This window comes from Ahaetulla prasina, chromosome 1 (assembly GCF_028640845.1).
Source record: "Ahaetulla prasina isolate Xishuangbanna chromosome 1, ASM2864084v1, whole genome shotgun sequence".
Classification (NCBI taxonomy): domain Eukaryota; kingdom Metazoa; phylum Chordata; class Lepidosauria; order Squamata; family Colubridae; genus Ahaetulla; species Ahaetulla prasina.
Window position 1 is genome coordinate 146,035,605 of NC_080539.1, and position 17,754 is coordinate 146,053,358.

The following is a 17,754-nucleotide window of genomic DNA, read 5'->3' on the forward strand; positions in this document are numbered from 1 at the left end:
CCCCTCACACACATCAACATATCTAGGCCACCCTGAACAGCAGCATCTGGGCCTCAGTTCAGCCCTGGTTCTACCACTTCCACTCAAAAAGGCCACCTCTCATTATTCCCCAAGGGTGCAAGCCTTGGGGAGTGGTACAATTGCCCCGGTGGTCTAGCAATCCCCAAGATCGCTTACCTTCAGGTGGTGTTCTCTTTCTATTGACAGGCCCCTGCAGCCTACCTGAGGTTGCTTCGGGTCACATGAAGCCTTCGTTCTTAAAGCGGCCTTTGAGAATGTTCTTTCACAGCCTCTGCAAACTGCACAAGTACAAAGAGTGCTTTCGAAAATAGTTGTTCTTGGGTGTTGGTGAATACTGGTGTGTCACCTAAAATGTGGCATGTCACCTTTGACACACATGCGTTTTAGATGGCACCATTTAATACTGTGAAGTTTTAAAAATCAATTTCAGTTGAACAATTGAGTAAAGCAAAATACTGAATTATGAAATCAAAATAATTTTAAACCAGAGATTTAGAAGTTTACAGTAATTACATTTTTAATACACAGATATGACACTTATCACAAATAATTTTATTTAAAATAGACAATAATATGGATTTTAATGTTTAACGCAGTTCTAATAATGAAAACTTTCTGGAGAAATAAAACAAAAAGATCTCTGCATAATACTGAGCAATTAAAATAGGTGCCAAACTGAGTTTCTATGGGAAAGAAGCTCCTCTGGACACAATGAGTGCATTCACATACTGTCTTATAAACTAAGTAGGAGCATGAATACTGTTGTGAGACACATGAAACTTATCAGCATCCATTTTGCAACCCTCCAAGCCTTACCACATGGGCGATGTAAATTATTTTGGCTATTTGCATGGCAAAGGAGTGTTGAAGATATTTTTTTTTTCTTAAAACTTCTGAGCTCCTTTCCCAAATGGGTTGCAATCCCACCCACTTTAATATGCTATTCTTGCATGCCATATCCTTATTATAAGCCAATTAAGTCCCCAAATTTTGGTTTCAATTTGACAGCTGGCTTTCCTGTCAGAAGAAACAGTTAAAAAGAACTATAGCTCCTTCTATGGTGAACTGGAAACTACTGCTTGTACTCCCCAAACAGTCCAATGTGGAAATTCAATGTTTGTATTCTGGCCTTGGGGCTTGAGTTTTATAATCACAACTGGACCAAAGCAAGTTAGTAAGGCTATCATAAATAGATCATAGAATAAGTAAACTGGTAGATTTGGAAAATGTTAGTGATACGTAGATAGTATAATGAAATAGAAACAACATTCAGCAGCAATGACAGACAATTCCTTCCTTGTATAATTGTGAACAAGATTAAACTGAACAATTAACATCTTGATGTAAATATACAGTAAACCACATTTGAAACGAAGGATGCAATTCGGATGGCATGGTACCATTCCAGAAAAAAATGTAGAGCTTGAAGATTACATGACACTGATTCTAGTTTTTCTTTTCCATGAATGGGCAAAAATATTGCATTCTCTAATTTACCAAGAGAGGGACAGACTAAATGAAGATATGATAAATGTTTATTAAGCACAATAAACAATAAACAGCTCCCTAGACTTCAGGTAATATGATATCATCTGGAACTAGTTCAGAATGGACAAAAAAAGTATAGTTTCTTATAAAAAACGCTGGCTACTGGCTTAGGCATTTTTAAAATCACAGAGGACAAGACTGTTAATGGCTAAGTACTGATTTAGGCAGTACTGAATGCTGTTCCAGATTGAATATAGACTTTCCCATCATGATGCCCTCCAGTTACACTTAATTTCCAGACTTCACAGCTATTATAGTATTTGGGAATACTGGATTACATAATCAACATCTCCTAGTAGCACCACAAAGAAGTCAATGCCTTTTTTTATTCCACCTAGAAGTATCTGAGTGGATGCTGTGATTGACAGAAAATGAAACTAGATAGACTTCTGGGTAATTGCATTGCAATATATTACGGAAAAAACGATTAAACTAAAAATGCTAGAAAAGATTTTTTTTTACTGACAAGAAAGTATATTTCTCTGCAAGCTATTTTAACTGCAAGCAAAAACTAAAGCTTATTGAATAATCAATTTAAAAAAGAAAAGAAAGCAATACATTTATTAGCAAAATCAATTACGGAGGGACAAGAAAAAAAACAATATAGCAAATATATTTTCTGCATAAAATACTTTAAAAATAAAGTTCTTATTTTTAGGAAGTAGCTAGCCTCCATTTGTAGATGATATGTAACTGGGGATGGTAATTAATATAAAACACATAATTTTTGGTTGTTGACTGCAAAGAGATGTAGGGGAGAAAAGCATGACAACTCAATAGCAAAGAGTACAAATAACTATCTCATGTTCAATTTTATCAGTATTAAATAGGAAAGTCGTAAACCACATTTTGTAATACCTCATAGGGCAAGTAGGAAAAGAGAAAGGTAATTAATTCCTTCCCCCTCCTACTTTTCTTCATTACAAAGTGCATATGATGACTTTTCTTCAAACTGAAACCTTTTTTGAAGATGACTTGCATGAAAAAGAACTTGGAGCTGCTAAGAAATAGTTACAAAATGCAAATAACCTAAACTAGCTTGCAATTAAGAACAAAGCATAGCTGAAACACCCAAATTTCTCATATATCTAGTTCAGCTCTTACATTTGAATAAAAAATGAAATTCTATCTAAACATGTAATTTCATTAATTATTACTGCAGATGCCTAACATCCACTATTCTTTTAAAAAAAAATACTCTACTCAGCTAGTCTATATTTTTTGAAAAGGGTACTGTATCCCAACAATTCTACTTTTAAAAAAATACTCTTAGAGAGAAAAAAAAAAGTCTTATTTCTGTTGTAAATTTTACCAGCAAAATTCCCATTTCTAATATTTGGACCTACTTATTCTTTTGGTGTTAAGCAGCAAAGAATCATTGTAACAGAGATATTTTACATTTCAGTCAGAATGCATAACCTGCAATCACAGGATTATGCAGTAATGCATGACTACATAAATTCTACCCATCCATTTCTTGGTGTGGTGCCAGTGGTCAATAAGGCTGCCACCAAATACCAAATATGACAGCAGGATAAACTATTACACATATACATCTTACATGTGCATAAGGAATAAAAAAATTAAATCAAATTTAATGGAGGTGTGGCCTGACCCCTTTTGGAACACAACAGAAATGACATATATTCAGGAGTGAGAGGGATTCTAATCAAAATAATCATTAGTAGCAGCATTCCCACCTAAATCACAGTACTAATTTGGTTCAGGGGGAAAATATAGACTAAACTCTGAATTATTGTAGGCAACTGAGATAAATAAAACCTCAAGGGTCCAAAGCTACATATTAGTAAGTGAACTAGAAAAATTAAACTCATTTTAAAAAAAAAACACCAGTGGCTACTGCACATGTAACTAAGCTATGTGTTAAACATCAAATATATCTGAAATTGTTTACTAACTACTCCTGATTATAGATCAAGCATTAGACATTATTCCATACATAGTGCAATTTCTCACCAACAGAAACATAGGAAAAAATATATATACTACATGTATGCAACTTTTTCAGTGGCCAATAGACAATCTACCATTTGATTGCTTCCATTTTTGCAAGGTGCAAATGTTTAATAAAAAGTTTTTGTTGTGCAAACTGCAACTACTTTGCTACTTTGATTAAAAACAAACATACTGGTAAACCTCTCCTATCTAGAAAGAGATCCAGTGTCTTGGTCACAAAATAAACTGCAATTTCAATATCAAAAGTGTATCACTATCCTTTTGAGGGATTGCAAACAAATATTTATACTTCATTCATCAGAGAAATGCTAATCATTATGACTGGGAAGACCAGTCATTTTGCCTAGACCTCAGGGAAAATACAATTGAACAGAAATTTTCTGTGATTTTTCATAGAAAATAACAATGGGCAGGTTGTTATTCTCCAGAAATGATGTATCAGTTAGAACATTCTAATCATTCTAAAATGTCCCTAATTGGATTTTGATCCCAATCCCATCTATATTAATGGCATTTAGCCTTTGGGGAGGGGGGGTCTGTTTTTGACAGAAGACTGTAAACATGGTCACAATCATCTTCAGAATGCAGATTTTCAAATTTTTCATCTCATATTGTGCTACTACTCAGAAAATGCAAGTTACAGTCAAGAAAAGTACACTAGTCACATCATTCCCAATAACATTTTAGCTAGTAATATGGCATAATTCAAAATATCAATAATGTAGAGTATTGAAGATGATTTAAGATACTACCATAATCTAGATTAATAATTATGCTGGTCATTAAGATTTGATTGATAAATCAACTACAGAGATTCAAGCCAAGTTTCTATACATGCATTTAGATTATGCAAAAGTTTGCCTCTCTGAACTGTTATTCTTTCCAAATAATGACTTCAGCAAATGTTTAATACTTCTTGGATGCCTAACTTTCACAACTATAATACTGTTTCCTAAACAGGGAAAAAATAGAAATTGTAAAAAACTTTAGACTTTAACATTTTGTGCAGTCTTATCACTTTTCTTTCACTAATTTTACCAGGGTGGGAAGAGAGAGATATTTCAAAGTATTTCATTTACATATTTATATACTGAGCTTGAATATAACAGCATTAATCTCAGATTCTTATGCATTCTATATTACCTGTACTAAAAGAATAAATACCAAACTCAATGTATTATCTTTTATAGTAGTTGTATATTCCAGATAATTTTATAGCATGCTTGTTTAAAATAAGATGGGTACTTGTATGTCATAACTGCCATTAGATGGCAGTGTCCAACAACTTTCCACTGAAATACAGTATTAGGTTAAGGATTAGTTTCAGCAATCCTTACACAGTAATTAAATTGTGGAATAACTATAGGTTGCTTCTTTTAATATACTTAGCTTAAGAAAAGTTTTAAGATTTATAAATTGATTTTGGATTTTAGGGACTGGGATTAACAGAATAGAACAGAACTTAATTTAATAACATTTTATAAATTTTCTGTCTAAAACATGGGGATGCAAAAAGCTGGAAGCTCAACCACCTTCACTATCTCTCACAATGAAACTGCAAAACAGCAACTTTTCTGAGGTGCCATATCAAAATTTGAATTTGTTACATATTGGAAATAATCTTTAAAGTATATAGTCTTTCCTACTAGCCACTATAGAATATTGCATGTCAAAGAGAAACATTGTTTTAAATGTAAACCCAAGTTATGACCATATTTTCAATGTCCAATTACTCTTCAAACTAAACTATATTTCATAATGTTCTAGCATTGGTGTTAAACATTTGGGTACTTTTCTAGGGAAAAATGTAATGTTACCCCTCATATTAGATATTAAACTGGATTGGCATTTGGCATTCATTAGATAAGGTAGCAAACTTTATATAGAAACTGATTCATATACAGTATACATGAAAAAGAAGGTAAGTGCAATTTTATATTGACTAATCCAATGGGAAAATAATCCCTGTACTGGGCATTCTTTGAAACAAGGCCTAGAATTCTTTCTAGACTGTAATCTGTCCTGACATGTTCAAAATAGCAAGTCCTGGAAGCAGCAATGAAGGTTCTAAAGAGAGACAGACAGGGCATTTATTTCCTGCATTTTGCTGGTTTATAGAATATTCTTACATGTGACTAAGAATGCCCAACATTTAAGACACACCTGCAACGTTTATTAAATGAGGTTAATAGTATTCCCAACTAGATAACATTACTAGAAACTAGTAATTTAGATCCCTTGATAGGCAGCTTCATATTCCCAGCTCTCTGTCTTATTTATTTCTGACCAGATTTTATGGTTACCCATAGAGATCCAAGTCAGTTTCAGAGCCCCTTCTTCTGGAATGTTTCTCCATTTACTTTCACAGATGAACCATTTTTCATTGTTCTACCACTAAAATTCCAGTCAACAGGAGAAGAAAGTTGAAGAGTCTTTTTGTATGTCCAGTAGGGATTAAGTATGAAGGTAACAGCACTCAATCCTGTTAATACAACAGTAAAATGTAAGAGTCCCAGATTTTCCATCACAGCATTCCAATTGGAAAGACACACCCACCACATATGGTAGGTAAGCATCATGCGGCAGTGAAACATGTGGATCATTATCCACTGACTTGCCTTCCAAAAGAAAGTATTAGCCCGGCCAGCCTAGAGAAAAAGAAAAGAAGAAACCCAAGTTAAAATACCAAATAGATAGAATTGAAACATATTTCACATTTCACATGAAACAAGAACCATATTTGCAAAGTTAAAGCATTATAGAATCTTACTACTTCCAAATTTGTTGAAAGTTATGAAAAAAGCAGGGAATCTGAAACAAAACTAGCTTGTGAGTAAGAACTTGATTAAACATCTGGATCACTTTTTGGAGGACAAAATGGAATGTCAGCAAGAAAAACTATTAGGAAGTATCCTTAAATTCTTCCAATTCGAGCAAATTCATGCCTTTTTGTTTCATGTCTGAAAACAATCGTTCAAAGGAAAAATAACCTTTTGCATATGCCAAGACAGCAACTTTATAATCCATGCCCTACATCAGTTACAGAACTGGAAAATGCAGGAGAAAATGTCCCAACACATAAATCTTAAAAGACTGCTCCAAAACAGACTTATTCCACAACAGATCTATATTTCATCTATGGAGTTTGTCAAATCCATAGAAAATAGTACTGGCTACCTCTTAATTTAAATAAAAAGAGGGATGTTTCCTGCCATATTATCCTAGGCTGTATTACTAGGAAGTAGAATTCAACTGAGAAGAAAAAGCCAGTTTAATCTAGTAGTTAAGGCAATATGTTAGAAAGCGGGAGACTACGAGTTCTAGTCCTGCCTTAGCCATGGAAGTCAGCTGGGTGACCTTGGACCAATCATACTCTCTCAGCCCAACCTACCCTCATGGGGTGGTTGTTGTGGAGAAAATAGCAGAAAAGTGTCTGCTCTATTTGTAAAAATAATAAAGATAGCATATACATGAATTTGTCCTTTCGTATTCTAAACATCTTACTAAACATTTTTATGGTGTTCAAAGTATTCTTCTAACAAGGGTAATATTAAATTGGAGGCTTCAGTATTCTGATATAAACTTATTATAGCATGCAATGTCTCCCATCCATCCTAATATCTCTAGAGAATAGCTTGAATCCTAAGGCAGGGGAAATTTGAAAATTGCTTCTTTCTTTTACTCACTCAGGACATTACTTAGCAATATAAATCATGTTTTATGTGAATTCAGTTAACTATACTAGTATAGTATGTTCAATTCCAGCAGTATCTCAAGGGAAACATTTGAATTTTGAGTCAGGTTCCAAAACTGCTGTGATTGTTATTTCACCTAAACATAACATAACATAACATAACATAACGTAACGTAACGTAACGTAACGTAACGTAACGTAACGTAACGTAACGTAACGTAACATAACATAACATAACATAACATAACAAACATAACATAACATAACATAACATAACATAACATAACATAACATAACAACAGAGTTGGAAGGGACCTTGGAGGCCTTCTAGTCCAACCCCCTGCCCAGGCAGGAAACCCTACACCATCTCAGTCAGATGGTTATCCAACATTTTCTTAAAAATTTCCAGTGTTGGAGCATTCACAACTTCTGCAGGCAAGTCGTTCCACTTATTAATTGTTCTAACTGTCAGGAAATTTCTCCTTAGTTCTAAGTTGCTTCTTTCTTTGATCAGTTTCCACCCATTGCTTCTTGTTCTACCCTCAGGTGCTTTGGAGAATAGTTTGACTCCCTCTTCTTTGTGGCAACCCCTGAGATATTGGAACACAGCTATCATGTCTCCCCTAGTCCTTCTTTTTATTAAACTAGACATACCCAGTTCCTGCAACCGTTCTTCATATGTTTTAGCCTCCAGTCCTCTAATCATCTTTGTTGCTCTTCTCTGCACTCTTTCTAGAGTCTCAACATCTTTTTTACATCGTGGAGACCAAAACTGGATGCAATATTCCAAGTGTGGCCTTACCAAGACATTATAAAGTGGCACTAACACTTCACGTGATCTTGATTTTATCCCTCTGTTTATGCAGCCCAGAACTGCATAAACAGCCATAAACAGATGGTCAGAAACCACCTAGCACAACTCCGCAAAATCTAAGCAAATGATACCTACTTGATCTTGACATTCATATGGAAGTATAATAACCCAGTGTTTAAATTGCTCAGTTGTTCCTATGAATTTAATTGTTCCTTAATATTTTGAAAGAAATCCTGGAGATCATATCTGCTTGGAAACACCATGATCTGACAAAGCAGTTCTTCATCTACTATGTAATAGTGGGTAATTCGTAACTAGTCAAACATAATAAAAAGTACACCCAAATGTTTTTCAATTTATGTTACTTACAATTAGGTTCAAAATATTAACAATAATATTTTTACAAGTGATTATCCAGATTTTCAATCTTCATAAATCAAAAGTGTCATTAACCATAACTGATATATTAATACCTATTATCTTTTACTTTTACTATTCAAATCTAGAAAGAACTGGTTGGGTTCATATAATTTACTCTTTTGTTTTCTATAGTTATTTTAATCTATTTTGGCTCACATAATATATTCGGTATAAACTGTAAAAGTATAACCGAGAATGACAGGCACCAACCAGTATCCCTTTTACCTCCTTCCTCTACTGACATAATTTTGCCACTGCTATACCTCTGTCAATTCCCAGGGATTAAAAAAATAATGTACGGTTTATGGCCAGAGACAAATTGTCCATTACATATTACAACGGTTGGGCTCAAACAAGCTATATTATGTATGAACCAACCACCACTTGGAACCATATATTTTTCCTTTTTTCTCTCTAGCCCTTCTTATTACTTGGGAAACTATACTGAGTTGGGATTGGCAAGTTTACGGTCTTCCCAATGTTTAAGCAAAGCTCCCATCACCCCCAGCTACAGGCTGAGCTGTTTGGAGCTCAGCAATATCTAAAAGATTACAAACTTCCTACCCGTACATTAAGTAATAAGCACTTGTAACACAATTTTTGACCTGGTTTTTAGATTTCAAATTTACACATAAGCATGAACTGAAATACTGTCTAAATTGTTTGCATTTCTGTCATAAATGTTTACATTACAATGCTGTTTTCAATTTTCAGTCTAAAGTACAATCTATAGTATCATGTATGCTGTATAGAGAATTCTATTGCTTTAAAGGAATACTATTCATATAGTCAATTAATAAAGCTGAATGACCACAAGTGACTCGAAGTGGCATATTCAAAAGATTGTAAAACACACTATCCCAATAAAGCAGCTTTAACGGAGAGCTTCTGAACTCTTGCATATACAACTCTCCTCTTCTTTGCCACCTCCAAATGAAGGGAGCAAAAGTTTACATGGTTTCCATTTGCTGTCATTTCCCTTATCTATCCTGATGTCACATATAGTTAACTTCCCCTTAAGGTCTTAGAGAAAGAGAAGATGTCATATTATGTCGGAGAAGATGCCTAGAGAGTGTGTGGAGGTCCAGCCGTTCCGAAGCTGATCGGACACTAGTTAGGTCTTTTTCAAAGACCTACCTAGTGGCACTGAGGGTGGCGAGGCGCTCCTACGCTTCCTCCCTCATTGCGTCGGCAGATAACCGCCCGGCCGCCCTGTTTCGGGTGACCCGTTCCCTCCTTCACCAGGGGGAGCGGGATGACCCCTTACAGGGACGTGCCGAGGAGTTTAACGGTTATCTATACGATAAAATCGCTCAGCTCCGGGATAGCTTGGACCAAGATTGCGATGATCCGGATGAGATGACTGAGGCGCGTCTTGTTGATACCGTTTGGGATGAGTTCGATTCTGTGACTCCCGAGGACGTGGACAGGCTGCTGGGGAGGCTGCATGCCACTACATGTTTACTGGACCCGTGCCCCTCCTGGCTGGTGCTGGCCACTCAGGAGGTGACACGAGGCTGGCTCCAGGGGATTATAAATGCTTCTTTGATGGAGGGGATCTTCCCCGCCGCCTTGAAAGAGGCGGTGGTGAGACCCCTCCTCAAGAAGCCTTCCCTGGACCCAGCTATTTTGGGTAATTACCATCCAGTCTCCAACCTTCGCTTTATCGCGAAGGTTGTAGAGAGTGTGGTGGCGTGGCAGTTTCCTCAGTACCTGGAGGAAGCTGTCTATCTAGACCCGTTCCAGTCCGGCTTCCGGCCCGGGCATAGCACGGAGACAGCTTTGGTCGCGTTGGTGGATGACCTCTGGAGGGCCAGGGACAGGGGTTGCTCCTCTGCCTTGGTCCTGTTAGATCTCTCATCGGCTTTTGATACCATCGACCATGGTATCTTGCTGCGCCGGTTGGAGGGGTTGGGAGTGGGAGGCACCGTTTATCGGTGGTTCTCCTCCTACCTCTCTGACCGGTCGCAGACAGTGTTGACAGGAGGGCAGAGATCGACCGCGAGGCACCTCACTTGTGGGGTGCCGCAGGGGTCGATTCTCTCGCCTCTCCTGTTCAACATCTATATGAAGCCGTTGGGCGAGGTCATCAGTGGCTTTGGGGTGAGCTATCATCTGTACGCTGATGATACTCAGCTGTACTTTTCCACCCCAGGCCACCCCAGCGAAGCTGTCGAAGTGCTGTCCCGTTGTCTGGAGGCCGTACGGGTCTGGATGGGGAGAAACAGACTCAGACTCAATCCATCCAAGACGGAGTGGCTGTGGATGCCAGCATCTCGGTACAGTCAGCTGCAACCGCAGCTGACTGTTGGGGGCGAGTCATTGGCCCCGACGGAAGGGGTGCGCAACTTGGGCGTTCTCCTGGATGGACGGCTGTCATTTGAAGACCATGTGGCGGCCGTCTCCAGGAGAGCTTTTTACCAGGTCCGCCTGGTTCGCCAGTTGCGCCCCTTTCTGGACCGGGATGCCTTATGCACGGTCACTCATGCTCTTGTCACTTCTCGCCTGGATTATTGCAATGCTCTCTACATGGGCCTACCCCTGAAGTGCACTCGGAGACTTCAGCTAGTCTAGAATGCAGCTGCGCGGGTGATTGAGGGAGCACCACGTTGCTCCCGGGTAACACCACTCCTGTGCAGTCTGCACTGGCTACCTGTGGTCTTTCGGGTGCGCTTCAAGGTTTTGGTTACCACCTTTAAAGCGCTCCATGGCTTAGGGCCCGGGTACTTACGGGACCGCCTGCTGTTACCCTATGCCTCCCATCGACCCGTATGCTCCCACAGAGAGGGTCTCCTCAGGGTGCCGTCCGCCAAGCAATGCCGGCTGGCGGCCCCCAGGGGAAGGGCCTTCTCTGTTGGAGCACCTACTCTCTGGAACGACCTTCCCCCCGGTTTGCGCCAAATATCTGACCTTCGGACCTTTCGCCGGGAATTAAAAACTCACTTATTCATTCAAGCGGGACTGGACTGATTTTTTAGACTTTTTAAATTTCTAAATTTTAATTTTAAATTTTTAAATCTTCTGTAATTTTATATGGGGTATTTTAGGTTCGTCAATTTGATGGTTTTAATTCAGCCACCATTGAATAAGTATTTTAAATTGATTTTTAACTTTGTATATTTATTGCTTTTTATCTTGGCTGTACACCGCCCTGAGTCCTTCGGGAGAAGGGCGGTATAAAAGTTTAATTAATAAATAAAATAATAAATAAATAAAATGTCATGACCTCACATACAAGGTTTACACATAACTTCCTCAAAAGTTATGAACTTTTGTTGCTATCAGAATGTAGTTGCAAGAAATAAACATTCTCTAAACAGAGCTCAAAATCATCATTATTTTCTTGGATTGGTGATATTGCTGGGCAGTCAACAAGCAATCCACAGAAATAGCAGTTTTAATCTATGGTTTTTTCATAGGAAAAAAATCCAATTATGTATGTAGTTCACAATATTGTAAAACGGGACACTATATGTATTTCATATAGAACCACATCTCATTTAACTACTTAAAACAAGGTCACAGCTAACAGTCTTCCATTTGGTGTGGTGGATCTCCCCCTATCATGGATCGAAATTCTTAATACAACTTTAGTTCTTCATTGGAATGCACACTAATTATCAACATGAACTGTTTTAGGTCAGATTATAGTTCATGTAACTCAACATTCTTATTAGCTACAAAGGAAAAGGACAGAGCTCTCATAACCTCCCCCTCTCCCCCAGATAGGACCATGAATGGAATTGACAACTACTGTACATGGCTAATTTCTACCAGCATTATTTTGAGTCTCAAATGCTTCATTACTCTTCCAGCAATATTTTCCATCGCCCCCAAATTGGCTGGAGACAAGTACAGAAAGTTGTTTATCCCTAACCAGATTTATTGATTCTACAACATTTTTCCAGAACAAGTGTTTTGGGTGCATTTGTATTCTAAAACACAGTCCTAAGTTAAATTTAAAGTAGCATTTAAAGTTAAATTTAAAGTAGTAAATTTAATAAACACAGTACTGAATTAACAGATTTAATATTTCATCTGGAAAAGCTCAATCAAGGTACATAACCTATTAAAATGAATTATTCAATCAGGTTACTCCTAGCTGTTGCTCTACCACTTAATGTTCTAGATATGAGAATCAGCTAATCTTTTCAAGTGTGCATTTATTATGACACTCTTCTGTAATTTATTTATTTCTTTATTTAATCGCATTTTTATACCGCCCTATCTCCCAAGGGACTCAGGGCGGTTTACAGCCTAATAAAACATACATATAAATACAAAATAAAACACCAATTTAAAAAACTTATTAAATAAGGCCGAATATTAAAACTACAATAAGATAATAAAACCCCGTTAAAACCAAATTTAAAATTTAAAATTCTAGCCCAGTCCTGCGCAGATAAATAAATGTGTCTTAAGCTCGCGGCGAAAGGTTCAAAGGTCAGGAACTTGGCGAAGTCCTGGGGGAAGTTCGTTCCAGAGGGTGGGAGCCCCCACAGAAAAGGCCCTTCCCCTGGGTGTCGCCAGCCGGCACTGCCTGGCTGACGGCACCCTGAGGAGTCCCTCCCTGTGAGAGTGCACGGGTCGGTGGGAGGCAATCGGTGGCAGCAGACGGTCCCGTAAGTAACCCGGCCCTATGCCATGGAGCGTTTTGAAGATAGTTACCAAAACCTTGAAGCGCACCCGAAAGGCCACAGGTAGCCAGTGCAGTCTGCGCAGGAGAGGTGTCACATGGGAGCCACGAGGGGCTCCCTCTATCACCCGCGCAGCTGCATTCTGGACCAACTGGAGCCTCCGTGTGCTCTTCAAGGGGAGCCCCATGTAGAGAGCATTGCAGTAATCCAGACGAGATGTCACGAGAGCATGAGTGACCGTGCATAGGGCATCCCGGTCTAGAAAGGGGCGCAACTGGCGAACCAGGCGAACCTGGTAAAAAGCTCTCCTGGAGACGGCCGTTAAGTGGTCTTCAAAAGACCACTATAACAGTTGTAACAGTTACAAGTTACATCTGTTAGTAGATGAAGAACACTAGCAGTGAAGACCTCCAAGCAACTATATACTCAGAGAATGGGCCTAGGCCTGATCACTCAGATTCTGAATGGAAATGTATACAGTAACAGAGAACAGATAGAGGATTAGATTCTAGATAGGAGATTCAGCAAGAAAAAAGTGAAGACTGAGAATTGTAGTCTGAACTTGCGGAATAAAATGCCTCATTACTTGAAACAAGCTGTTGTCATGCTCTCAGACTTGCTGCAATTCTAGCCTGTTGTGCCATATGGACTTCCACTGGGGACTAGTCCAGACAAGATGTGTAACTTTATGTAGCAACCATAGCACTTCTTTACTCACTGCTCTCTCACCTTTAAAAGCATCCAAGACATGCAAGTGAAAGGTGTACTCATCTCAAGTAGCATTCCCATCAAAGGTATGTAATGTCCAGATTTTATGTTGGTTATCAGACCCAAAAAACCACCAAAGGCAAGAAAATGATGAGCAACTACAAATAAATCAAATGTTTTAAAGATAAAATTAGAGACATGAACAGCTACATTTTCCAGCAAAAAGAAGCCAGAGGCTATGAGACAACTGAACCAACTCCAGTCCTGCTGGGAATAAACCTTGTCAGCTTGAAAAACTGGATCTAAAAGTAAAGCCCAGAAGCCAGCTACAAAACACTGAATGCCAAACACGCCTCGTGTAGTAGCCAGATTCCAAAAGACTTTCTCCTTTGCTGGCAATGAGCAGTAAGTTATACTCAACCATGAAGACAAAAAATGTGAAAAACAAAATATTCCCAAGTAGAGAAAGAAGCCAATGGCCACTAAGGCAAAACGAACTTCCCACAGAAAATAATTCCAGGCAAATATGGATCTAGATGTTGCCTCATCATTTTGAAGATTCATGTCTTCTACTTATGTTGAGATGTTTGGGGAGCACCTGTCAGGTCCACTTAAAAATCTTGAACTTTTGCCCATGCAGTGAGCACCAACCAAATTCTCATTGTCACCTGTAAAAAAAAAATAAGACAAAATGCTCTATACGGTATAGAAATACATACATTACACATACCTAGTTCTAAATAAACATCAAATGAGAATCCAACTACACATTATTAGTAGCAGTGCAAAAATTGCTTGAGTTTCTTACATATACTGTACTTCTGTAATTAACACTGAGATAAAGAATCATACATTGTTTCTTAATATCTGTCACTAGCCATATTAGTCTGGCTCTGAATCCAAACACTGACCTATTTAAACAAGTCATGTCTTTGTGATGGCAATTAAATGTGTAAATATATACCAAACTTATTTGGTTTTTTAAAAAATGTTAGAGTTGCACGCAGCTAACTATGAAAAGTGCTTTCTGAGGAGAAAACTAAAGATGGCATGGGGGATAGCTGGCTGACAAGGTATCTATAGTCGCCTTCCTTGATCTGGTGTCCTCCACAAGGTCTGAACTTATAAAATGGCCTTGCAGAACAGTTAAGAAAAAATTATGGTTGACTAATTTGTGACACACTATATTATAAAAATCCAGTCAGTGTAATCAGTATATGTTTGATATGTTGTGTCAATCTAAACACTCAAGTCAATTCAGATAAACATGGTTAACTAAACCATAAGTAAGCAGGGACAGAGTTATAAGCTAAATAAAAACATAATTAGTGGTTATAGCTAACTATGGCTTCTTTCACTGTGTTTTTACCCTTACTGAGTTGTATTCCACACTGTCAGAAAAATGAAGTTCACATACAACCTTATAGGTTATTTAGGAAACAGAGGCCCTAATATGTAGCTGCTGTATTTTGCAGGGAGTTTCAAAGGTGCACATGACTGCCTAGTCATTAGCAGAGAAGGGATGTTTTCAAGCTTTCTTGCATTATGCCTTACAGACGGATTTAAGTAAGCCCTAAATTCCAGTTGCATATTTCATTCCTAGCCATTATACCTTATAAGCACATTATAAATTATGATTCAGGTCTGGATCACAATAATTAACCCTTAATTGGAAATACACACAAACACACACACATACAAAGATAAAAGAATATGCTGTACTTGCTAATATCCTACCAGATATTTTTAGCAATTGTTCCTGACTTCTGACTTTATTTAAAAAAAAATAGTATATATTTCTCTCTGATGACTTTCTACAGTAATGGTTGTAGTTATTTGATTACCAAAGACAGAATGACATTTTTCTCCTTAGAGTTGACAGGCACTCTGTTGGCAGACTGTCTCCCATTTACACAAAAACCAAGTATGCCTAATTCAGAGTTTAATTCCCAATTCCATGCTTGCTGAGGATGATGAGAGCGGAACTCCAACACAGGACAGAAGCAACAACTACTTCAACATTATCTGTCCTACCCAGATATATATTTAAAATAAAGTTCTGCAGCCTGATCTTTTTAACTTGGGAGATACAAAAAGGTAAGTAAAGCCATTATCACTAGATGTTCACTATATATTGTTAGTAATTTCATATGAGGTATTCTCCTGATGATTATCTTCCAAAATCCTGTCTTCCTGAGTCTTTTCTCTGCACTCCTCAATGCTTAAGAATACCTTTCTAGGTAATGCAGACAACCAAGCCATCCCAAACTCCCAAGGCTTCCCCCCAGATTAATTCTTGCCTAGCAACAGATTTAATATATAAAGCTTTGTGATACCTTTGTTAAACGCTTAAAACCAACAAAAAAAAACCTTGTTTTTACAGAAGAGTGGATGCCCTAACAACTCTGAAGAAACACTGAGGGACAGGAAAAAGTAATACCACATCCTGAAAATTACACTTCCAGTTACAGGTAGTCCTCGGCTTACAATCACAATTGAGCCCAACATTTCTGTTGCTAAGTGAAACATTTGCTAAGTGAATTTGGCTCCATTTTACAGCCTTTCTTGCCACAGTCGTTAAACGAATTACTACAGTTGTTGAGTTAGTAACACGGTTGTTAAGTGAATCTGGCCTCCCCATTGACTTTGCTTGTCAGAAAGTCACAAAAGGTGACATGAGCCTGCTATACTGCAACCCTCATAAATATGACTCTGCTGTGCCGAGCGTTCAAATTTTGATCACAAGACCACAGGGATGCTGCAAGGGTCGTAAGTGTGAAAAACGGTCATAAGTCACTTTTTCACAACGCCGTTGCAACTTTGGTCACTAAACGAAGTGTTGAAAGTCGAGGACTACCTGTACTTCCTCCAGGCCACCTCACCCCCCTCTCTCCTTTTAAAAAAAAAACAAAACCAAAAAAGGAATCCGAATTAGCTTCACTTCTGCTTAAAAGAATCTTCCGGAATTGTAAAACTAACAAAGGTGGCAAACGGAAACTGGGGCTCTTCGGGGCTTATGAAGTACGCCGCGTCCTAACTTCACTCTTAAAACAACGTTGGCAACCGAGAAGTGTTGCGTTTATTCTTACTCCCTTCCACACACACACATAAACTTAAATGGATTACCACAGCCTTCTTTATTCGTGTCGGATGCGCCTTCAGATTATAAAACATATAAAATCCAACCCTAAGTAAAAAAAAAAGTAAAATAAACACCCAGAAGTCCCCTTCCTCCACCAACCCCAACCCCACGGTCAGAGATTGCCACAGCGAGGGAGGGGGGAGGAGGAGGAACAACAACACACAACTTGCAGCTCGCCAAAAGGAAGCCGCGTTTGTTTTTTCCCTCTCCTCAAGGCTCCCCCTAATTCCGCGCTGGCACTACTATTCAGCAGCGGTCCTTACCGGTTGACGCCAAGGCCTCGGTCGGTCGGCCAGCCGGCTTCCCTTCCTCTTTTGCAACCGCCCCGTCTGACTTTTGTTTCGTTTCTGTGCAAGGGTTGGGTTGGGTTTTTAATAAACGTCGTCTTCCTGTCACGCGCTTAACAACCCCCCCCCCCTCCTCTCTTCTCTTCTCCCGGTCAGCCAGGTCCAAATGAACTTTTCGGCCCAGGCAGCCTCAGCAGGCAATGCGTGCTCGTGCACCGGGCCTCGGATCCGCCCTCGTTTCCCTTTTTATTTCATCAGTCAGGCAGACAGTTTGGGGCAAACCATTTGGTCGCTTGGAGGGGGGGGAAAGAAGAGGGAACGCTGTGAGGGAAATTTCTGAGAGAAAATAAGTGGGGTGTTGTTGTCCCCAGTTCGGGTCTGAACCTGGTGGCGAGGCCAATGAAGGAGGGCCAGACAGGAGGTGCAGGTTTTGATCGCTTTTTATCCCAGGGAAAAGGGCTCCTGGCCAAAATGCCAAGAGAGACAAGAACAAAGGATTAAGGAAG

At 38.8% G+C, this 17,754-nt stretch overlaps 1 protein-coding gene across 2 annotated transcripts; it reads right to left on the reverse strand.

Moving 5' to 3' along the window:
• Positions 1 to 520: 520 nt before the first annotated feature.
• On the reverse strand, positions 521 to 17,486 carry CLN8 (CLN8 transmembrane ER and ERGIC protein). Of its 2 annotated transcripts, XM_058177517.1 has the most exons (4): positions 17,225 to 17,486; positions 16,946 to 17,006; positions 13,841 to 14,487; positions 521 to 6,194 (listed from the first exon to the last, which is right to left on the reverse strand). In XM_058177517.1, exons 3-4 carry the CDS (start codon positions 14,381 to 14,383, stop codon positions 5,871 to 5,873), a joined length of 867 nt encoding a protein of 288 aa, XP_058033500.1. In that variant the 5' UTR covers positions 14,384 to 14,487; positions 16,946 to 17,006; positions 17,225 to 17,486; the 3' UTR covers positions 521 to 5,870. The 2 variants fall into 2 exon arrangements, with proteins under 2 accessions (XP_058033500.1, XP_058033491.1); XM_058177508.1 differs by lacking the exon at positions 16,946 to 17,006 and having other exon boundaries at positions 17,225 to 17,485.
• Positions 17,487 to 17,754: the final 268 nt, after the last annotated feature.